Source organism: Salmo salar, chromosome 14 (assembly GCF_965601325.2).
Source record: "Salmo salar chromosome 14, fSalSal1, whole genome shotgun sequence".
NCBI lineage: Eukaryota > Metazoa > Chordata > Actinopteri > Salmoniformes > Salmonidae > Salmo > Salmo salar.
Window position 1 is genome coordinate 10,186,126 of NC_138304.1, and position 24,465 is coordinate 10,210,590.

At 40.7% G+C, this 24,465-nt stretch overlaps 2 protein-coding genes across 6 annotated transcripts in view; both read left to right on the top strand.

The window, feature by feature from the left end:
• The window catches only part of LOC106568723 (SH3-containing GRB2-like protein 3-interacting protein 1), a 36,805-nt gene extending 30,345 nt beyond the window's left edge, over window positions 1-6,460 (top strand). The window contains exons 17-24 of the mRNA XM_082960673.1: window positions 802-861; window positions 1,421-1,532; window positions 2,027-2,182; window positions 2,309-2,441; window positions 2,560-2,762; window positions 2,914-2,978; window positions 3,193-3,357; window positions 3,613-6,460. Of these exons, the coding sequence (XP_082816799.1) occupies window positions 802-861; window positions 1,421-1,532; window positions 2,027-2,182; window positions 2,309-2,441; window positions 2,560-2,762; window positions 2,914-2,978; window positions 3,193-3,357; window positions 3,613-3,635 (917 nt within the window). The 3' untranslated portion in view covers window positions 3,636-6,460. The remainder of the gene's footprint in view (window positions 1-801; window positions 862-1,420; window positions 1,533-2,026; window positions 2,183-2,308; window positions 2,442-2,559; window positions 2,763-2,913; window positions 2,979-3,192; window positions 3,358-3,612) is intronic.
• A 4,071-nt stretch (window positions 6,461-10,531) lies between these two features.
• mier1b (mesoderm induction early response 1b, transcriptional regulator) lies at window positions 10,532-24,464 on the top strand. Of its 5 annotated transcripts, none has more exons than XM_014139310.3 (13): window positions 10,532-10,588; window positions 11,491-11,515; window positions 13,006-13,145; window positions 13,494-13,682; window positions 15,106-15,238; window positions 15,546-15,607; window positions 15,739-15,811; window positions 15,955-16,106; window positions 17,924-18,005; window positions 18,278-18,369; window positions 18,823-18,869; window positions 22,372-22,502; window positions 22,627-24,464. In XM_014139310.3, exons 1-13 carry the CDS (start codon window positions 10,580-10,582, stop codon window positions 22,980-22,982), a joined length of 1,491 nt encoding a protein of 496 aa, XP_013994785.1. In that variant the 5' UTR covers window positions 10,532-10,579; the 3' UTR covers window positions 22,983-24,464. The 5 variants fall into 5 exon arrangements, with proteins under 5 accessions (XP_013994785.1, XP_013994781.1, XP_013994784.1 ...); XM_014139306.3 differs by having other exon boundaries at window positions 10,533-10,588; window positions 18,275-18,369; window positions 18,742-18,869; XM_014139309.3 differs by having other exon boundaries at window positions 10,533-10,588; window positions 18,275-18,369.
• Window position 24,465: the final 1 nt, after the last annotated feature.

The window sequence follows — 24,465 nt, forward strand, 5'->3', positions numbered from 1 at the left end:
GCCCATGTTGACTCCAATGCTTCCCACAGTTGTGTCAAGTTGGCTGGATGTCCTTTGGGTGTTGGACCATTCTTGATACACATGGGAAACTGTTGAGAGTGAATAATCCACCAGCGTTGCAGTTCTTGACACAAAGCGGTGCGCCTGGCAACAACTACCATACCCCATTCAAAGGCACTTACATTTTTTTGTCTTGTCCATTCACCATCTCAATGGCACACATACACAATCCATGTCTCAATTGTAGCAGGGCTTAAAAATCATTTTTTGCACTGATTTAAGTGGATTTAATATGTGACATCAATAAGGGATCATAGCTTTGACCTGTTCTTAATGTTTTATATACTCAGTGTATGTCTCTGGTGTTAATACATTCAGTGTTCATCATAATGAACTGTTCATTGTTTTGTCATTTTGTGAGTGGTGGTATGCTCAAATTTGAAGCATAAAATTTGACTTTTGGTGGAACAGGTATTTTGACCATAATAGGACAAGCCTTTTTCACCACAACGGTACAACCTGGTTAAATACTGTGGAGAATGGAAGCATGTACCCTGTACATAATGATGCATACATGCACATCCCTCATCATCTTCACCCTCCTAAACACACAATGGTATACCATGCACAATCTGATGTTCTCTCACTTTCTATCTATCCATCACGCAAAAGCTCCCTCTGGCCTTGCCCTCAGTGTCTTGTGATGGGTCTACACCTCCAGTAACTCATCCACCTCTTCTTCTCTTCCTCTCCTCCTGCCTGCCTCTCCCCCATGTCCTCTAACCCTCCCCGCACACACAGAGGAAAAACAGCCAGCCATGGTATGGTTTGACCATGGCCGGTTTTATTTGTCTTTCGAAGGTGAGTCGTACCAGGGTCGTATTCATTCGGGTACACTGCAACAACAACAAAAATGTGCAACGGAAAAGGAAAAATAGCATGTCTTATTGGACAAGTCTCTTTCAGTCCGTTTGGTTCCTAATAAATATGACCCAGTACCAGTGTATGGAGGCTACTGTGTTGTACTGCACTACTCTGGTTGTCCATGCTATTCTAGTCTCTTTAAGCATCCTCTTCATTCGTCATTTTATCCCTTTCTATGATCTGTCCAAATCGTCTTTCTTGCCATTTCTATGCTCTTTCACCATGCTCTTCCCATCTCCCCTTCCTTACGCATGTCTGCTCATTTGACCATGTCAGTAGGCCGTTACAGACACAGGAAGTGCTGAAAGTACTGAGCTAGTGTCTTTCTATAGTAATCAACTGTGTGTGTGTGTGTGTGTGTGTGTGTGTGTGTGTGTGTGTGTGTGTGTGTGTGTGTGTGTGTGTGTGTGTGTGTGTGTGTGTGTGTGTGTGTGTGTGTGTGTGTGTGTGTGTGTGTGTGTGTGTGTGTGTGTGTGTGTGTGTGTGTGTGTGTCAGGATGCTCCAGAGGACCCAGCCCACTCACCATGGGAGCCCAGGACACTCTGCCTGTGGCGGCTGCCTTCACCGAGACCATCAACGCCTACTTCAAAGGAGCCGACCCCAGCAAGTAAGACTAGCATTCCTCTCAATGCTAGGCTAATGGTAACACAAGTAGCAATAGAAATAGGCTTACATTCTCATTTCAATGCTAGGCTAATGCCTACACAAGTAGCAACATTGATACTATTATCGATAACAACATTGATGTGAATCAAAGTCAATACTGATGTGAATGCAAATTCATGACAACATGATGTTTCAGCCGGCAAAGCGACCCTCATCAGAATAAATGCAACAAGTAAGATGGCTATGATATTGTTGTTGATATATATTATCACATTGCAGCTATGCCTATTTATTGTCCCCTTTTGCTGTGCCCACAGGGAAATTCATTTTTTTGCCTAGATTGTTCTGAGAATGTGGATATTTTGTAGTGAAATGTAGTTTGCTTGTTTGTGGCATCCCTAAGGATTCTGGGTACTGCAGTTTTTGTCTTTTTCTTTTCTTTTTTGTCTTGACCCATTTCTGAGCACTGAGGTGGCTCTATTCTCCGTTTTTCAGGTGTGTGGTAAAGATCACTGGGGAGATGGTGCTGTCTTTCCCTGCGGGCATCACCAGGCACTTTGCTAGCCACCCGTCAGCCCCTGTGCTCACCTTCAGCATCAGCAACTACAGCCGGCTTGAGCAGGTCCTCCCCAATCCACAGCTACTGTGCTGGTAAGGCTTACTATACAGTGCACTGACTCACTAATTTGTTTTGGGGCAAGGATTATAAAAATGTAAAAAAATATATCATGGATTGTGGCCAAATCTAAAATGCCCACGTCATGTATTTCTTTCCAGTGACACCACCATGTCCAATGTGGAAACCAAGGAATTCTGGGTAAATATGCCAAACCTGATGAGCCACCTGAGGAGAGTGGCTGAACAGAAGCCTCAAGCAACCTACTATAATGTGGACATGATCAAATATCAGGTGAGGCCATCTGCATAGTGCATATTATTACATATTATTACATATACTGTATATAGTCACAATTACATAGAATTGTTAAACAAATGCAAAATACTGTGTGTGTGAGTTTCTGTCTCAGGTGGCAGCCGATGGGATCCAGTCGACTCCCCTGAACCTGGCAGTGAGTTGGCGTGGCGATGCCACCAGCACGGATCTCAGGATAGACTACAAATACAACATGGATGCCATGGCCGCCCCCTCGCCCCTCCACAACATCCACTTCCTGGTCCCTGTGGACGGGGGCGTGCACAAGCTCCAAGCCATGATCCCCACTGCTACCTGGTAAGGATGCTGAATTGCTGACCTGAGATTCTTTTAAAATGTATTTAATCTTAGAATTGTTATTTTAATCAAATTTGAAAAAATTCAGGTTAATGTACTTGAAATAATAATGGCAAGTAGGCAACTATAACTATTTTGTTTTCTCTCTAAGGAAACCAGAGCAGCAGAAAATTCTATGGAAGATACCAAGCCTTTCCCAGAGGTCTGAAAATGGAGGTAGGTGATCTTCCTTTATCTCTTCCTCATCCTCTTCCTCCTCTTTCACTTTTCCTGTCTTCCTCCTCCTCCTCTTCTTCCTCCTTCTCCTATCCTGTCCTCCTCCTCTTCCTTATCGTCTTTGTTTTCATCTGCCCCAACTTTATCTTCATAATCTGAATGATACTCTTCACCATCACCATCATCATCATCATCCTCATTCTCTTTCCTATAGGAGTGGGGGCTCTACTGGGTAGGTTCCAGTTGACAGAGGGTCCCAGTAAGCCATCCCAGTTGGCGGTGCATTTCACCAGCGAGGGCAGCACTCTGTCAGGCTGTGACATCCAGCTGGTGGGGACTGGCTACAGGCTCTCGCTGGTCAAAAAGAGATTTGCAGCAGGTCAGTGTCTGTGTGTGAGGGAAGCATGAAAATACTGGCCTGATCCCAGATCTGTTTGTGCTGTCTTGTCATCTCCCATGGTCATTGTCACACATTTTGGGATGCTAATCTTGGGCCCTTATTTGAAACTGAATTGAAATTATACCGTTCCTAATCCTGAATGTGACATTGTTGCCTTACCATGCAAACAAGGCAAGACAACACTTTGGCAATAGTTGAAATTCCCTTGATTGAATACTCTGTGTTTCTTTACAGGGAAATATCTGGCGGACAACTAGTCACTACTGTTGTATAATGACACCCTTTCACCCATACAATGGCTTTTGATTGTGAGGATGATGAGCGTCTACTACGGATTCTTCATTCAAGCTACCAACTGAAAAAACAACTGAAACCTTACACTTGAGCAGGGAAGGGTGGATGATGGGATAGAAGCAACAACAGGATGTGATGTAATTCACAAAGTTCACCAGGGTATCACTTTGTTTTAACACGCTCAATACAGTAGTCTCACTGTTGGGGTTTATGCAAGTAGTACAGCCTTTTTCCGTTCTGTGCACCTTGAGGGTTGTCGAGGCAAAGATAATGAATTCAACACTTACGTTTATCAAAGTCATTTATCATTGGCACCACATCCAGTTTTATTTGTGAGAAGAAATGTGTGAATGAGTGATGATGGAAGATTCACTGGACAGATTTATGTGAAAAGATATAGATACTGTTAACATTCATTGATAATTCGCTATGAGGACATTTAGATTGTATTATTTGATGCTTTTTTTTAATTTCTCGGGTTGGTAAAACTAATATGGTACCAGCTGGTACTGTACCAGCAGGTTGAGGCCCACAACTTGGAGTCAACTTGGAGACATTATGTATGTGGTGGTTGTGTGTTTGCTGGGAGGTCAAGTGGTTAATGTAATGGTTCACATTGTTTACCTGATTGTGGATGACAAAAACAAAGCAGGCTGCCTTGCAGGCTGGATAGTAGAGTTGCCTTGAACCAGATAAATGACTGATCTGTTTGTCCCTTAGAGTTGTGTTCATCTCCAGGAGGCCTAACCAAGCAAAACTGGTTGAAATGACATCATTACAATGAGAAACTGTTTGAAATTACGCCGAAACTGGTTGAAATTCCTTCTTTATGGCGTCAATTCAACCAGTTTGAACCAGTTTGGCCCACTGGGAAGTATAACCGAACTACAGCAAAGAAGATGAAAAAGTGCCACAATAATTATTTATCTAAAATAGAATACTAATGTACGTATATGTAATTGGAAGCCCCTAATGTTATGTTTCTTTTGTTGTTTTTCCACCGTGTGGAGTAAATAGGTGTTTTATCATTTTCTAATAGCAATATATTGAAAATCAATTTGTAAAAAAGTGTAAATATGAAAGAAGTTTCCCTTTGGACATATGGATGTTTCTGTGTATTGTCAAATAAGAGTTATGCTATATGGTGGTGTTAGCCTTCACGATACATAACCATTTTTAAAAATGACCATTTCAAGTTTCATTTCTAACATGGATTTCTTGTAATATACTGTGACTGTCCATGCTTAAAAAAAAAAAAAAAACTCAAAAGGTACAGCATGAGATCTGCGTTGCTCAAAAAGTTGTTTTTGGTTACATTTTACTCTTAACACAATACTATTTATTTCAAGACATTTAGGACGCACAGCAGCACACAATATGGAGAAGAAGATAAAATATCCATCAAGAGTCACCTCCTTATCCAATGCTATTCCAACCTAGCCTGGTTAAACCAAACAGTAGTGAACGTAGCATTCAGTCTAGTTTAACCAGGCTAATTCAGATCTATGCCTTTTATACAGTAAGTGTACTATGTGATTGCCTTCACTGTAACTTCTAGTCACTTCATCGTGTTTGACCGTTCACCTAAAGCTTTGACCTTCGGCATGAATCCCAACAACATTATCACACTTCCATGATATATTGCCGTTAACATCCTCTTATGTTTTCTCCTGATTTCAGTACATGGGGTTTTCCAGGTGAACAACAGTCATTGATCATATCAATCAAAATCATTTTGGTTTATTACAAGAATTCAGGGAGAACATCTCCAGAGCAGAAGCCAAGAGACATTTCTAATTCCCCTTCTCTAAGCATACCCTTAAATTCTAATCTGGTAGCACCGATGTTCTCTAAACAACAGCCAGAGGCTTCTACAAAGTCACGGCAAAAGACAGTGACTTTGCCAGCTGCTACAAAATCACACAATGTTCATAATTTCATCAGTATAATATCTGTGTGTCCTCGGCTCAGTGTAGCTCCAGTCTGACGTCAATCATTATCAACAATATGAGTTTCATACATAAAATACAGCATCCAGTCTAGTGACCATCAACCTGTGATACAAATGAGTGTCACAAATAGAATACTTGAAATCATGTGTATTACATAAAAAGGCAACATATAAATATGCTAAGAATTGTGTTAATTACTCTTAACTAAATATTAACTTTCTTACACCAACAACAAATTATTTTGCATAACTATAATTGTTATTCTCCTGCCCATCTCAAGGAGAAAATGTTTAGTGTGTTATTTTATGCATTTTCACGTCATTATAATGTTAATAGCCTTACATTACCTCAGATGTTATTACTCATTTCCAAATCAATATATTCAAAAGGAGTCACAAACAATGACAAACATCGCTTTTTGTCCTTGATATTATCACTAACTATCGTACTATTACTTTTTAGTCCTGGTTGCAAACTTTTATTTCTTTGTTTGAGCCTTACTGGTCCTTAAAAAAGAATGCACAAATATCAAACTTCTCTCTGGATATGTTGAAGCAGCAATTTATAAAGGTTTCAAAAATGCTTACATGTTTTATTATTTGCCTTATTCTGGATTAGCATATTTCCAGCCAGTAAGAGACTTTCTGTATGTTTTTGTACTATGAATTTTTTTTCTTTTTCTGACTGTATTTTATTCACTGCATAGGACACATTTCATGTAAACATTTCATGTAAATTTCCCATCCAAAGATTTTAAGAGTGAAAATATATAAAAAAAAATGAATATAATGTGATAACTTTACCTGGTTTACTTGGTAATAAAGAATGGGAGAATATTGGAAATTAAAATTGTCTTTATTTTTTATATTTACCAATATTACAGGTGAAGATGAATATACACTACTCTTTTGGATAGGCTATTACTTGTCTGTTGCGCGCTCTACACTGTGTGTTGGTCTTTGAATTGACAAGTTGCAACCATAGACTTAGATAGGCATTGCATCATTGTATCTGTCAATTTCCTGTCAGACCCTGATCTGTTTCACCTGTCTTTGTGCTTGCCTCCACCCCCCTCCAGCTGTCTCCAATCTTCCCCATTATCCCCACTGTATTTCTAGCTGTGTTCTCTGTCTGTTGCCAGTTTGTTTTGTTTTGTGAAACCTACCAGCGGTTTTGCCTTTGCTCCTGGCTGTTCTAGTTTCTAGTTTCTATTATCTAGTTTTTCCTGGTTTTGACCATTCTGCCTACCCTGACCCTGAGCCTGCCTGCCGTTCTGTACCTTGCCACACCACACTGAATTATTGACCCCTGCCTGCTCTGACCCTGAGACTGCCTGCCGTTCCGGAACCTTTTGCACCCTATCTGGATTACTGACCTCTGCCTGCCCTTGACCTGTCGTTTTGCCAGCCCCTGTCCTAGTAATACACTTTTGTTACTTCGACACTGACTGCATCCTGGGTCTTACCTGAAATGCGATAGTACGAACTGGCCATGACTGACCCAGCAGACTCGGTCCAGCTCCGCAACGCCATCTCCTCTCAAGGAGCCACCATAGGAACGCACAAGGAGTTGCTTTGTGGTCTAATGGAAGGGTTCCAGACCTTGGCCGAACACCATGACCAAGCGCTGAACAGATTGCTGGAGAAATTCCGCGGGTTGTCTGTTAGGCAGCCTAACACGACGGTAACCTCCCAGCCCCTCAGTAACCTGTCTGTTAGCAGCGCCACCTCCCCGGTCACCCCGGTTTCCCGGGAACCCCGCTTACCTCCCCCGGAATGCTCTGATGGAGTGTCGGGCACCTGTTGGGCGTTTCTCGCTCAGTGCTCCCTCATCATCAAGCTGCAGCCCTCCTCCTTTCCCTCGGACCTCTCTCAGATAGCGTACCTCATCACGCTGATGTCCGGGAGGGCTGCAGCTTGGGCTCAGGCAGTATGGACAACAATGCTCCGTTGTCCGGGAGATAGGCTGCCCGGAAGTTACTCCAGCTTCGGCAAGACTCCCACAGTGTGGCAGACTATGCGGGGGATTTCCGGTGGTGTCCATGCAGTCCTAAATCCAGCCGTCTAAAACCGGAAAACAGCCTACCAAACCGCTCTGAGCCGTCTGCATGGTCCTAAAGCACACCGGTGCCGCGTTTCCTATCACAGTGCAATAATAAAACTGGGGGGGACAAAAATGCAATTTTAGAATGGGTGTGGGGGGGCATGTCCCCCCATTCCCTGTGAAAGTTGCACCCCTGTCACCATCTATTGTTATTGCAAAAAATGTTGCCATCATACGCCATAGAAATTGTTAGAAATAATTAAATGAAGCTCCGGTAATATGGATAACTATTGAAAGATCGCTGATATGCGTTTTCTACACAGTGCAACCTGCGGTACAGCAAAGTCAAGTCAGCCACTGCTCATGGTTCTCACAGGGGAAGTGAAATGATAAGCTACAATGACTTTCCTCATGATCATGCACGCTGCAAATTACATGTAAGAATACGTTCCTTGAATTTTCTTTTGTGGGTGCCTTTTCATTCATGGATAGACACTTTGTGGTTTCTAGCTAACATTACACATATCAAAGCAGTGAGCGTGTAGTGAAGCAAGACATAATGATCAAAACCATTCAGCTTTGGGCAACCGGGGAGTGGGTTTGCAAAATGCTGTCATATCAGACAATTATAAAAATTTTAAACTGGTCATACACTACCGTTGAAAATTTGGGATCACTTAGAAAGTTCCTTGTTTTTGAAAGAAATTCAATTTTTTTGGTCCATTAAAATAACATAAAATTGATCAGAAATACAGTGTTAACATTGTTAATGTTGTAAATGACTATTGTAGCTGGAAACGGCTGATTTTGAATGGAATATCTACGTAGGCGTACAGAGGCCCATTATCAGCAACAATCACTCCTGTGTTCCAATGGCACGTTGTGTTAGCTAATCCAAGTTTATCATTTTAAAAGACTAATTGATTATTTGAAAACCCTTTTTCAATTATGTTAGCACAGCTCAAAACTGTTCTGATTAAAGACTGGGTTTCTTTAGACTAGTTGAGTATCTGGAGCATCAGCATCTGTGGGTTTGATTACAGGCTCACAATGGCCAGAAACAAAGACCTTTCTTCTAAAACTCGTTAGTCTATTCTTGTTCTGAGAAATGAAGGCTATTCCATATGAGAAATTGCCAAGAAACTGAAGATCTCGTACAAAGCTGTGTACTACTCCCTTCACAGAACAGAGCAAACTGGCTCTAACCAGAATAGAAAGAGGAGTGGGAGGCCCCGGTGCACAACTGAGCAAGAGGACAAGTAAATTAGAGTGTCAATGATTTATTTACCATGATTTATTGACTTAAAACGTTGTGCAACATGATGTTGGGTAAGCTCTGGCTGTCGTCTTTTAGCTCGAAAAAGTGGATTTCTACTGGTGTGGGCGTTAAAGAAAATCGTGTGTTAAATGACGTCAAAAGAAGACTGTAGTGCCACTTTAACCACACTGCTAACCTTATGTTGCCTGGCTACCCAAACTCCTTGCTCTGGCCAAAGGCTACGCCACGCCCATGGACGAGAGTTTCTTCTCCTCAATGAGTCTGGATCTGAATACCTTCCCATTGATTTTAAAAATGGAAATCCATTCTAGACCATCTGATTGGGCCCAGAAACTGATGGGTTGGGCCAGAGCCAGAACACACGTGGGTAAAGAAGCGTTTTGATCATTGACTTTTTGATGCTCTGATGGATAGAGCTGACCCAATCGCTGATGACTGTTTTGTACAGCACCCCTCATTTTCACATCACCACAAATGACTTCAATGATGTCAGTCAGACTGAAGTATGTAGCGAACGATAGAGCAGTGGAAGAATTCAGTTTGAGTCGTCAGGCAAAACCTTATGCCTAACCCTAACCTTACATTAAGACAAAAAGCACATTTTTCTTTTCTATAATTTTTTTTGATTTTGCAATTTTAACTTTGTGGCTGTGTTATCTAGGGGAAACCAGACAATAATGGTTGAATATAGCCAAAGATAATGGATACGCTGACAAGGTACGGTATCTACACCCTAACAATGGGAGTAGTTGAGCTCCCACCAATCCTTTCTTTGGACTGGTGGATACAACTCATTATACCATGGCATTGTTGAATACTTGTTTCTGATTGGCATTCTAGAGTGTGCTTTATTTCCCTATAACGCACAGTATATTTGCACGGTAGAATTCAATGACTAAAGTTCATTCTTACATCTCTATGTTTGAGCTGCTTTTGAAAGCAAAAGTCTAATTGAAAACATTATTGGCATTATTTTATTCGATTTTCATAATGGCAAACTAGGACTGTTAGCTAAACTGGCAAGTCTGTTTGTTTGGTTACCACAGCAACTACTGTAGTTATCTAGTAAACTTGCTAGCTACTTCAGTGGATGTTGAACACATTTACCAGCAAATAAAAAAATTATAGCGGCAGATGGGTTAAATTATAGCCATGGTATAAAAGGGATAATTCCATATTTAACTAGGCAAGTCAGTTAAGAACAAATTCTTATTTTCAATGTTGGCCTAGGAACAGTGGGTTAACTGCCTTGTTCAGGTGCAGAACGACAGATTTTTACCTTGTCAGGCCAGAAGCAATTTAAGAAAATTGCTAATCATTTTTGGCTGACTGCAGCAGCAGTCGTACGGGTTCGACGAGCCAAACCCAATGAATATAGTTGGTCACGAATGGGTTTTGATTAGATGGGTTACATTTTTCGTCAGATTTTCGTAGCAGGTTAGAATAATTAGGTTAGGGTAGGAAGAGGATTAGGCTGAGCTAAAATGCCCCACAAAATAACTTTTGACAGCAATTTGACAAACGGTGTACCCTTTCTAGCCATGACCGAGATGTAGGGGAAATATGTGTATGGGCGGGGCAAGTCAATCCGGGAAATTGCTGACCCCCAATGTAACCCTACAGGATTTCAAACATGGCGGAGGTAGGAAGGAAACTCCAATAAATATTCGGGATAATAAAAATGTTTTTATTTATTTTATTTATAGAGTTGATTCTGGTGGGTGCACAGGTCCCAAATCAGAAACAAAAATATGTACTAAAAACACGGAGAAGAGATATACATTTTTAAATGTTAAACTTGTCGCGTTTCCATAAGTTGTATTTTTCAAACTTCAGTTTAGCGATGCTGGCTAGCTTCGTAGCTATGCTACGCTATCTAGCTATAGTTGGCATAGCGTTAACGTTACCCACTCGAAAATATAGAATTTAATATTTAGAGTGCTATTGTATTTATTTATTTTTGACCTGGTGGTATTCTGCATATTGAAAACGAAGCTAGGTGGCTAACTATTTGAATAACTAACTTAGCTAGCTAAAGTTAGCTGAGGCAGAGGCTAGCAAATAGCTAACGTTAGCTAGCTAATCATTCATACCTAAGTGTCTACATTGTGAGAACAACCCACTTGTTTATCAAAAACGACTTTAGCGCTCTGCTGAAATTGATGATTTGACTTGTTTCAATGATGGCCTGATCAGAGTTCTCTCCGTGCTAGAACCAGCTAACGTTAGCTACAGTAATGTCTATTCTACCTTAGCGTTGGCCAACAAGGAGCCAGGCATAAGTTTCAGGCGCGCTTTTAGTTTGACTTCCACTTCCATCCACTACCCAGACTGATGATCGGTTTGCTGTATTGTAGGCAGTTCATGTTTTTGTTCAGGCCTAGGTTGCCTGGAGACGATATTGACCTCATCCAGAAAACAGCATAATTCACTGACAGTATCTCTGAACCGTAAAGTTATAGCAAAGTTACAGCTACATGTGTTGGCATCAACCGTACTTGTGTATCTGTATCTGGTTCTGACTACTTTTGTTTTGTGTTTTAGCCCTCCGTTGGGAGTACGAGCCCAGGTAAATATTGTTGTATTACAACTGAGAGAAAGGTATATGCTCACTGATATGTTCATTAATAATCCCTCATTAAATCATTAACATGCGTGCTTCTACACCTGCATTGCTTGCTGTTTGGGGTTTTAGGTTGGGTTTCTGTACAGCACTTTGAGATATCAGCTGATGTAAGAAGGGCTTTATAAATAAATTTGATTTGAAGGAAAATTGTGCTGAACACACCACGCTAACCACATTTCGATCCACAGTTTTTATACGAGTAAAGTCATACCATATAAATAATAATCATGACAGCAGTGATGGATCAGTGGTTCCCAAACTGTAGGGCGCACGAGGGGCTGCCAACAATAGGGGTGTGAACAGCTTCCATTTTTTTTATTGGCCACATACACATATTTAGCAGATGTTATCGCGGGTGTAGCGCAATGCTTGTGTTCCTAGCTCCAACAGTGCCGTAGTATCTAACAATTCACAACAATACACACATCTAAAAGCAAAATAATGGAATTAAGAAATATATAAATATTAGCGTGAGCAATGTCATTGACTAGAATACAGCATATACATATGAAATGAGTAAAGCAGTATGTAAACATTATTAAAGTGACTAGTGTTCCATTATTAAAGTGGCCAGTGATTCCATGTCTATGTACATAGAGCAGCAGCCTTTAAGGTGCAGGGTTGCGTAACCAGGAAGCTGTTTTTCAGTCTCAGTCCCAGCTTTGATGCACCTGTCATGGCCTTCTGGATGACAGTGGGGTGAAATAGATGTGGTGTACGGGGGTGGTGAGAGATGTTCCCCAATGCTGGAAGAGGGGCCTGATTGAAGCGGTTTAGGAACCCCTGATAGAAACAGGAAGTTTCTGTACAATTTTTATAAATGCCGACAGATAATTTGTTCGTTCGACATGGTGGGATCTTTTTGTGTCAGTAAAATGTATTTTGCGAGAATAGGTGGTGGAACCTTGGAGTCAAACGATGATATCGTGTGTGGTCCTCCCACTACGAATCGGGAAAGAAATCTTATTCTGTTGACATGATCGATGCTTGACTGCCGCTTGATAATGAAAAATATTCTCGCTCTTAGCCATAACAATCTCATGTAGACTAGCCTACCCTACTGTATCGGCGAGCTGTTGCCTAGAGCGCACATACCAAGACCAGAGTAAGCACATTTGCTATTTACCACAACAGTTAATGGCTAAACTATCGGTGGAGTTGAAAATGTGATGGAAACACATTGAACTTTAGATTTTTATTCAGTATATGAAAATATACATTTAGCAGATTTTTATCTGCAGAAAGTCAGTTTGGTGGAAACGCACCACTGGTGGGAAAATGTGCATATTTTCTTTATGCGACTTTTAGAATATTTACCTGAAAATCTGTCACCAATTAGATGGAAACCTAGCTTATGTCACAATATTGTTTGTTATAAATCATGTAGCACTTTATCAAGTATCTCCTCAGTTTCCCGGTGTTTTTTTCCTTAGGAGGTTCAGCAGACGACTATGAGTTTGATCCTTCAGCAGATATGCTCGTTCACGACTTTGATGACGAACGCACACTGGAAGAGGAGGAGATGCTCGAGGGAGAGACGAACTTCAGCAATGAGATTGACGACCTTGCACGGGTGCGTCTCAACATAATTTCCTCTTGTGGTTTGAAAGTTATCCAGAGTCCTATTCATTAGGCACTGATCGGGAGGGACTACCCAAACTTGTCCAATAAGAAACACTTGTTTTTGTTTTACGTTGCAGAGCGTTTTTGCTACAGTGAATGCTTTAATGAATACAACCCTGGGAACAGTAACCTTTTAGTTATAGATATTGACTATTTGACCCCTATTATTGTAACATACCAGTGATTTATGTTAGAAGGCAACACTCAAATATTGATCATGTGAAGCTAGCTAGTCTTAAGTGTAATCCACTAAATCCAGTGTGCAACAAAAGTTGTTTTTGTTCCATTTGTGCCATAGGAGGGAGAGATGCCCATTCATGAGTTGTTGAGTATGTACGGATACGGCGGTGGTTCACCTGCAGATGGAGAGGAAGAAGATGAGGAAGACCTAGAGGATGATGAGTTAGAGGATGATGAAGAGGAGGAGGAAGAGGAGCTGGACAATGATGAAAGCAGCAGAAGCACTGGCGAGCTGAAGAGGAGTAAGGTGGGCGCCATAAATCTCCTGTAATAACAGGGATAGCAATCAACACACTCATAAAGGAATGCTTCTTTGCACCTTATTGCACTAATTTGATGTTATAAATCAATACTACATATTCTGTAGCCAACAAAATTGACATATTTACACTGAACAAAAATATAAACGCAACATGTAAAGTGTTAGTCCCATGTTAGTCCCATTGGCTGAAATAAAAGATCCCAGACATTTTCCATATGCACAAAGAGTGTATTTCCCAAAAATGTTGTGCACAATTTGTTTACTTCTTTGTTAGTGAGTATTTTTCCTTTGCCAAGATAATCCATCGACCTGACGGGGGGCACATCAAGAAGCTGATTAAACAGCATGATCATTACACAGGTTCACCTTGTGCTCAGGACAAAAGGCCACATTAAAATATGCAGTTTTGTCACAACACAATGCCACAGATGTCTCATGTTTTGAGGGAGTGTGCAATTGGCATGCTGACTGCAGGAATGTCCACCAGAGCTGTTGCCAGAGCATTGAATGTTAATTTCTCTACCATAGGCCACCTGCAACGTCGTTTTAGAGATTTTGGCAGTACATCCAACCGGCCTCAACGTTGTGAACAGAGAGCCTCGTGGTGGGGTTATGGTATGGGCAGACATAAGCTACGGACAACAAACACAATTGCATTTAATCAATGGAAATTTGAATGCGCAGAGTTACTGGGACGAGATTCTGAGGCCCATGGATCCATGTCGTAAGACTCTCTACACAATTCCAAGTAGCTGAAAATGTCCTAGTTCTTCCATGGCCTGTGTACACGCCAGACATGTCACCCGTTAAGCACGTTTGGGATGCTCTGGATTGACGTACGACAGAGTGTTCCAGTTCCCGCCAATATCCAGCAACTTCGTACAGCTATTGAAGAGTGAGACAACACTCCACAGGCCACAATCAACAGCCTGATCAACTCTATGCGAAGGACATATGTCATGCTACATGAGGGAAATGGTGGTCACCAAATACTGACTGGTTTTCTGATTCACACTTCTTTTTTTTAAGGTATCTGTGACCAACAGATGCATATCTGTATTCCCAGTCATAAAATCCATAGATTGGGGCCTTACGAATTTATTTCAAATGACTGATTTCGTTATATGAACTGTAAGTCAGTAAAATCTTTGAAATACGTTTATATTTTTGTTCAGTATAGTTACAAGTCTGCTGATAGTATTTAAAATGCTGATCATACTTGAAACATATGCACGCATGACTGCTAAATGGCATATATTATTATATAATAGATACATCTAGGCAGCTTTGATGCTGATTCCACTGTTTTCATGAATGAATGGCAATTTTGTTGGTTCACAGGGGCGTTTTTGACTGTAATGCACCATTGGTGACTAATCTGTGTGTAACTCCGTGTGTGTGGGTTCAGACCGAGAGGCTGAAGATCTCTTCAGGACTGGGGAACGAGAACCAGTCGTCCAACGAGGGTCACACTCGCTCCGTCAAATCCCACTGCACGGCAGAGCTGATACGTGGATCACAGAAGCTCAAGTACTTTGAAAGTATGCACCTTTGCTTCCCTCACGAGCAATGTTTTTTTTTTTGTTTTTTTTTGTATTGGATAGTTTGTGAGATCTTGTTCTATGTGTTTTAACCCAGTAGTTCAAAATGAGAACTAATGTGTCAGTAACCAGGTTTCCATCCAACCTTTTTATGTGAGTAAAGTACATGTAGGATAAACATTTTATCTGCAACAAATACATTTGGTGGGAAAAGGCGCATAGTGTTTATGCGGATTTTAGGATATTCACATGAAATTCTGTCGCCAATTCGGATGGAAACCAGTCAAAATGCCAAATCTTGTTTCAGATAATGATGCAGAGGAAGAATCAGAAGACGAAGATTATGTCCCTTCTGATGATTGGAAAAAGGTAAATCTATTGTTTTTTATTAATGTTTAATCATTTGTTAGATATGGTAGTTCTAACATTAAAGACATGTTATTCATTTGAAGCACACTTTCGATTTGTGAAACTAAACAATGTTTGTTTGACCTGGACAGGAAATCATGGTTGGTTCCATGTATCAGGCTGAAACGCCCTCTGGCCTTTGTAAATATAAAGACAATGAGAAAGGTAAGGCATTATGTTTGCAATTACAATGCACTAATTAAGATCAAGTGAAATATCTTCCAATCGCAGAGGTAAATGGGAAATAAAATTCGTTTTTTTCCTTCTCTCTTTCTCCCCTCTCTCTCTTTTTTGTTCACTCGTTCCAGTATATGAAAATGATGACCAGCTTTTATGGGACCCTGAGTTTCTTCCCGAGGGCAAGGTTGTGGAGTTTTTGACGGAGGCGTCAAAACGAACAGGAGAGGAAAAGGGAGTGGATGCCATCCCTGAGGGATCCCATATCAAAGACAATGAGCAGGTATGAAGACGACCACAGTCAAGCAGACTGGCATCCAGGCTTGTGTTCAGTAGGGCACACCGTAGAAAAAAGTTTCGCAACGGAAAACTTTGTTTATTGGAAAAGTTTAAGCCTTCACATTTCACTGTTCCAAAACTTTATGCCACCTACAGTTGAAGTCGGAAGTTTACATACACTTAGGTTGGAGTCATTAAAACACATTTTCAACCACTCCACAAATTTCTTGTTAACAAACTATAGTTTTGGCAAGTCGTTTAGGACATCTAATTTGTGCATGACACAAGTCATTTTTCCAACAATTGTTTACAGACAGATTATTTAACTTATAATTCACTGTATCACAATTCCAGTGGGTCAGAAGTTTACATACACTAAGTTGACTGAGCCTTAAAACAGCTTGGAAAATTCCAGAAAACAATGCCATGGCTTTAGAAGCTTCTGATAGGCTAATTGACATAATTTGAGTCAATTGGAGGTGTACCTGTGGATGTATTTCAAGGCCTACCTTTAAACTCAGTGCCTCTTTGCGTGACATCATGGGAAATCAAAAGAAATCAGCCAAGACCTCAGAAAAGAAAATTGTAGACCTCATCAAGTCTGGTTCATCCTTAGGAGCAATTTCCAAACGCCTGAAGGTACCACGTTCATCTGTACAAGCAATAGTACACAAGTATAAACACCATGGGACCACGCAGCCGTCATTCCGCTCAGGAAGGAGACACGTTCTGTCTCCTAGAGATGAACGTTCTTTGGTGCGAAAAGTGCCAATCAATCCCAGAACAACAGCAAAGGACCTTGTGAAGATGCTGGAGGAAATGGGTACAAAAGTATCTATATCCACAGTAAAACGAGTCCTGTATCGACATAACCTGAAAGGCCTCTCAGCAAGGAAGAAGCCACTGCTCCAAAACTGCCATAAAAAGCCAGACTATGGTTTGCAACTGCACATGGTGACAAAGATCGTACTTTTTGGAGAAATGTCCTCTGGTCTGATAAAACAAAAATAAAACTGTTTGGCCACAATGACCATTATGTTTGGAGGAAAAAGGGGGAGGCTTGCAAGCCAAAGAACACCATCCCAACCGTGAAGCATGGGGGTGGAAGCATCATGTTGTGGGGGTTTTTTGTTGCAGGAGGGACTGGTGCACTTCACAAAATAGATGGCATCATGAAGAAAGGAAAATTGTGGATTTATTGAAGCAACATCTCAAGACATCAGTCAGGAAGTTAAAGCTTGGTCGCAAATGGGTCTTCCAAATGGACAATCACCCCAAGCATACTTCCACAAAGTTGTGGCAAAATGGCTTAAGGACAACAAAGTCAAGGTATTGGAGTGGCCATCACAAAGCCCTTGACCTCAATCCTATAGGAAATTTGTAGGCAGAATGGAAAAAGCTTGTGCAAGCAAGGAGGCCTACAAACCTGACTCAGTTACACCAGCTCTGTCAGGGGGAATGGGCCAAAATTCACCCAATTTATTGTGGAAGGCTACCCGAAACATTTGACCCAAGTTAAACAATTTAAAGGCAATGCTACCAAATACTAATTGAGTGTATGTAAACTTCTGACCCACTGGGAATGTGATGAAAGAAATAAAAGCTGAAATAAATCACTCTACTATTATTCTGACATTTCACATTCTTAAAATAAAGTGGTGATCCTAACTGACCTAAGACAGGATTAAATGTAAGGAATTGTGAAAAACTCAGTTTAAATGTATTTGAATTCAACTGTACTAAACATGCACCATTACCATAAAGACTTCAGTATGCACTATTGTCTGTAACCGTCTTCTTTACAATGTTGTCTTTCCACAGGCGCTTTATGAGTTGGTCAGGTGTGAATTTGACACAGAGGAAGCTTTAAGAAGACTGAAATTTAATGTGAAGGCAGCTAGAGGTAAGACCAGCAGTGAAATTATTTGAACTTTCTCTTGATTTCAGTCAAATATCTGGCATATTTTCTCATAATTATCTCACCAGGCATGTGTGGCTTATTGAAGTATTTTGATGATAAAGGCTTTCCTTGGGTTACTTTGGTCCTGGCTTTTGTTTGTGTCTTGTTCATAGCGTCCTACGCCTGGGACCTGTAACATTTTCATCGTTTTTATGATATTTTATTTGAATGCAGCAGTTGTCATGATACTCAACTCTTTCCCTCTGTCACAGAAGAGCTGTCTGTGTGGACAGAAGAAGAATGTCGATATTTTGAGCAAGGACTAAAAGCTTATGGGAAAGACTTTAATTCAATACAAGCCAACAAGGTAAGCTATGTTTATCTTAGAGATATCCTATTATATTTGCTACAGTATTTTATTGAAAAGTATATTGACATTAAGAATAATGCTAATCGTCATGTTGATTTGAGAGTTGCATATGTTTTTTAAAGCAATCAGGGTTGGGGTCAATTCCATTTGAACCTCATTCAACTTTCGTGAGGAATCGAAAATCAGTTTATGAATTGTAAAGCTACTCCTACTTTTTCATACGTTTATTTTTTTTTTTTCAATTCACAAATTGCATTTCGACTCATCCATCATAGACTTGACTGGGGAGTTGAAATTGAATTGAGTCCAACTCTGGAAGGCGATGGTAATAATGGCTATCTCGTTGTCTCCTGATATTACATTTTTCAGGTGAGAACTAGGTCAGTAGGAGAATGTGTGGCCTTTTATTACATGTGGAAGAAGTCTGAGCGTTATGATTTCTTTGCACAGCAAACCAGGCTGGGGAAAAGGAAATACAACCTTCACCCCGGTGTCACGTAAGTATTTTCACCAGACCAAGTACTTTTCAAATGCTTTCACAAATCTTTGAAATATTCGATTACGTCAACAAACTTATGTTATACAATTCAATATATTATAGATTTTAACTTACCTGATTTGAGATGTATTTGAAACATATAACGAAGAGAGTATATGGGTCTTTCTATAAATAATGGGGCCAATATGTGACATTAGGATCAACATTTTAAAACGATTTGAAACAAAATGAAAAAATATTTGTATGCAGTTCCACGTGTACTTAGAGGAATATGTGCGAATTAGCCCATAACTCCATCTATACAACATAGGCCTAGGACTTTAAGCAGGGTTCATACAGACATTGGCAAGTGAAATTCAAGGACTTTCAGGGACTTTACTCACTTAATTGTAATTTAAGGACCTCAATGTTATACAATTGTACATATAGGGCCTAATAGAGAACCCCCCCCCCCCCCCAAAAAAAAGTATTAAAATGTGTCAAAAAGGCCATTACCACTTTAAGAATAATGGATTTTTTTTTTTAGGCATTGCCAATGCATTGATATTAAAATGATTATTACATTCTAAAATATGTGAGAATAATATGGACTTGCCAGACTAAATAGATTGAATGCCTGCGTGGCAATCTTCCTGTAGCATATGTGGCCGACGCAGGCACACATAATAAACCATGAATAGCGGCAGCATTAATCTCACTTTCGCTGTTTTTATAATGCGAAAGCGACCAAAAACCAGGTACCTTTTGTAATAGAATGATCTGTATGGAAAGCGAAGTTGAAGCCAGCATTAGATGTTGTCGTCCTAATTATAACCGTACAAGCTTTTAACGCAACGGAGTAGTGCAACACCCTTCAATTAAAGCGGCGGGAAACAAATTAAAGCGTCCAACAAAGACTGATCAAAAATGAAATCACAGATAATTATAAGAGCGCATGAGAACTTATCATTTATGACTTTAAGCACGAAATTGAGGAAATGTCTGATTTTAAAGGTAGGCCTATTCCAGAATTTCTGGATTCAAGTAGGCTCCTTCTATTGTTTATAATTGCAGGTGTAACATGGAATCCAACATTTATTTGTCATGTTATTTAATTACCAGATCATTGTGAAGTAGGCCACTACTAGGCTATGTCATTTGTCATTATATCCAGAATAATTCATAGGAATAGCGTTGGGTGTTGCGCAATAGTCTATCCTACACAATTGCGCCCAGTAGACACCGCCACTGTCTTCACCGACGTAACAAATGAGAGAAATATTCTTGACATTCCTTGCGAACACCTTTTTTTCCAGCACTTGGGCTGTGTTGTTGCGCTATCACTTGACTGTCATTCAGAAATGTTCACCCCGTAACGAGACACGAAACATTACGTAGTTACACTGGATTTCTGAGATCGCTATACAAAAAGTTGTCCGACAACTATATCCAGGATTCTTACAGGGTTCAAGTTCAATGTCTAATTTAACCGATTGATGCTTAATATATTATATAACGACAACTTACACTGCCATAAATGCAAGGACAGAAAACTGTTTTGTCACACGATTTTGGTTTTAAATGTATTTGTGAATTGTGTTTAATATAGATGTTTCCCCTTTACAGTGCCTGTTGTTACAGCCTGAATTCAAAATGGATTTTCTCACATCTACACAAAGTACCCCATAATGACAAAGTGAAAACATGTTTTTAGGAATTTTTGCAAATGTATTGAACATGAAATACAGATCTCATTTTCACACCCCTGAGTCAATGCTTAGTAGAAGCACCTTTGGCAGCGAGTACAGCTGTGAGTCTTTCTGGGTAAGTCTCTTATTAAGAGCTTTGCACACCTAGATTGTACAACATTTTCCCACTTATTATTTTAAAAATTTTACAAGCTCTGTCAAATTGGTTGTTGATCATTGCTAGACTACAATTTTCAGGTCTTGCCATAGATTTAAGTAGACTGAAGTCAAAGCTGTAACTCGGTCACTCAAGAAAATTCACTGTCTTCTTGGTAAGCAACTCCAGTGTAGATTTGGCCTTGTGTTTTAGGTTATTGTCCTACTGAAAGATGAATTCATCTCCCAGTGTCTGGTGGAAAGCAGACTGAACCAGGTTTTCCTCTAGGATTTTGCCTGTGTTTAGCTCTGTTCCATTTCTTTTTTTATCCTGAAAAACTCCCCCGTCCTTAATGATTACAAGCATAACCATAACATGATGCCGCCACCACTATGCTTGAAAATATGGAGAGTGGTACTCAGTAATGTGTGTAATTGGATTTTCCACAAATATAACACTTTGTATTCAGGACATTAAATGAAATGCTTTGCCACATTTTTTTGCAGTATTACTTTAGTGCGTTGTTGGAAACAGGATGCATGGTTTGGAATATTTGTATTCTGTACAGCAGGGGTATTCAACACTTTTTCAACAATGAAAAAATGCAGCGGAACTGGCTTCAAGGTCCAGAGTTGATTTAAGGCTATACAGGCTTCCTTCTTTTCATTGTCATTTTAGGTTAGTTTATCACAGCCATTAAACTCTAACTGTTTTAAAGTCACCATTAGCCTCATGGTGAAATCCCTGAGCAGTTTCCTTCCTCTCTGGAAACTGAATTAGGAAGAACGCCTGTATCTTTGTAGTATTGATACACTATCCAAAGTGTAATTAATAACTTCACCATACTCAAAGGGATATTCATTGTCTGATTTTTTTCCCCCCATCTTTACCCATCTACCAATAGTTGCCCTTCTTAGCGAGGCATTGGAAAGCCTCCCTGGTTTTTGTGGTTGAATCCGTTTGAAATTCACTGCTCTGCAGAGGGACCTTACAATTATCTGTATGTGTGGGGTATAGAGATTTACATTTTAGTCATTTGGCAGATGCTCTTATCCAGAGCGACTTACAGTAGTGAATGCATACATTTTATTTCATGCATTTTTTTGTACTGGCCCCCCGTGGGAATCGAACCCACAACCCTGGTGTTGCACACACCATGCTCTACCAACTGAGCCACAGGGAAGGCCAGAGAGATGAGGTAGTCATTCAAAAATCATGTAGATGCAATTTATTATGTGACCTTAAGCAAATTTTTACTCTTGAACTTATTTAGGCTTGCCAAAACAAAGGGGTTGAGTACTTATTGACTCAAGACATTTCAGCTTATGTTTTATTTGTAAAGATTTCAAAAAACACAATTCCACTTTGACATGGGGTATTGTGTGTAGGCCAGTGACAACAAAATGTGGAAAAAGTTAAGGGGTGTGAAATCCTCACTGGTACCCTAGTTTAGAGAAAGACCCATATTCAATGAAATGTAACTTGTCATGAATGGATGTTCCATGTCACTAAATGTGTGCTAACCTTTGTTTTGTGAACCATACCTACTGTTGACACTGTTCTAGGGGTGTGAATCAAATATCCTTTTAACACTATAATGCCGAGCTGATATGGGCTATGCTGGTAGGCTGTAGTTGGTGCTGACTGTGGTTGGTTGTTTACCCCGTGTGTCTCAGGGACTACATGGACCGGCTGCTAGACGAGACGGAGAGCGTCACTTCCAGCCGGGCGGCCTCGCCCCCTCCCACCACCTCAAACAGTAGCACCAGCCACTCAGAGAGGGAGGACGGCAGCAGCAGCCACAACGGTAAGGAAGAAATATACTCAGGGAACATGAAATACTGTTAAAATGACTGAACATATGTGAATTCTTGTGAAGACCCTACATAGTTCATGACGTCAGCAGCTCACTCTTATCTTTCCTCCAATAGGTGTAGTGAGTCAAAACTCTGGCTCTGGAGAAGGTTCCCAATCGTCCACGGTGGCGAATGAAGTCAAAGCAGAACCCGCCCAGTCCAACAGGCCCACTGACAACCACCCCTGTCTGGACGCTTTCCCTGCTCCCACCGCCTCGGACAATGACTCCAACGGCTGCGAGGCGGCGGCCGTCGTGCCCAGCCACAACAGGAACGGCTCCCTGGAGCCCCAACGTGCCGACGGTCACTACGATGAAGACGCACTCCTCTATGACAGGCCGGCCAAGAGGTGCCGGACGGAGGCGGATTCACTGGAACAGGGGGAGCCGGAACCCTCCAGAACGTCGACGACACTCCAGCAGGAGGACTGATGATAGATGACGACCCCTTCTCAGAGGTCAAAGGGCACAGAACCAAACCTTTAAAAACCATGGTCGTATTAATTAGTGCACACGGAAGCAAAACATTTAGCAACGGAAAACAAAAACTAGCGTTTCTTATTGGACAAGTTCAGGTAGTCTATCCCTGTTTCCTTCCATCTGTTTTCGTCTGTTTGGTGGCTAATGAATACGACCCGTACTAACCAACCAAACCCAGCTGGGCCACACCAGCAAACGGAGGGAGGGCAGCGGCCTGATTGTAAAGGGGCACAACATACAGCCCTGCCTCGTCCCCCATCCAGCAAAACCTCCAACGCTCCACACATCCAAAGTACCACAGTTCCTGAACCCCTACCTACTATAACTTCCACCACATAATACTTCATACTGATTCTTCTCCTTATTCCCTTTTTTGGAGAGACCGATCTCAAATTTGTACGCTCAATGCTTTTTTCCTATTTGTATTAGAATAAAAATCAGCTGTGATATTTTTTTACGTGAAATATTTATATTTTTTAAAAATAAATGTATTATGATTGATGGGTATTTGCTGTCCTAGCCATTTGAAACCAGGAAATCGAAGGGGTGGTGTTGTATGTAGAGGGTTCTCGGTCTTCGACAGGGCAATAGATAAGCAGGCAGATTGGCGCTGTTGCAGGCACACTAAGTTGCACTTTCATCCTTTGTTTTCTTTCTTTGTTGATATTGAGTGCTTAATGCAACACTGCTGAATGACATCATTGCTTATTTGAAACATGATCCCCCATATGCCGTAACCATGGACATTTTAATTGCAAGAAATGAACCAATGGGAGTGTCTGTCCCGAGGTTTGTTTGTGTAAAGCGTCTGACATCAGTGATGTCCTGTGGAACGCATCGGTTTGAACGCTATATTTTCTTAGGCTTTCATATTGTTTCTCGATTTTAGACAGTAAGTATGTGTAAAGTTTGTATAGATTGTTGTACAATTATACTTTTTGATAACCGTGTCTTTAATCTGTCTGTTTTATGGTCTCTCTTAAGCTTTCTCGTAAGCCTCCTCTCCTTGTTGCTCTGAGCAGAGCTGTTCTTAAGTAGTCATTCTTATATCCCTGGCCCATTTTTCCACAGCAAAAAGATGTTTGACAATGACTCCATGTAAACGAGAGGTGGTGCAGTGATGCTTTTCGAAATCGGAGACTGGTAACAGTAATGTTTCTTCTCTCACCTGCCAAGTTTCATGATGGCCTCTGTAAGCAAGCTCTTATTATTCCGAATTGTAATTAAAGAACTTGACTACGCTTCAAATGTGAAGGACCTCCATTTAGTTCCAGTGGAGGCTTCTTAATAAGACTGTTTTGAGAACTTGATTTTGTTACAGTAGCCTTTGGTCTACATTCACAAAATGGTAAAACAAAATTGTTGATTAAAGTGAATACCACGACTGGCTGTGACAACGGTGGCTATATTTAATAAATGTATTCAGACTAGTGAC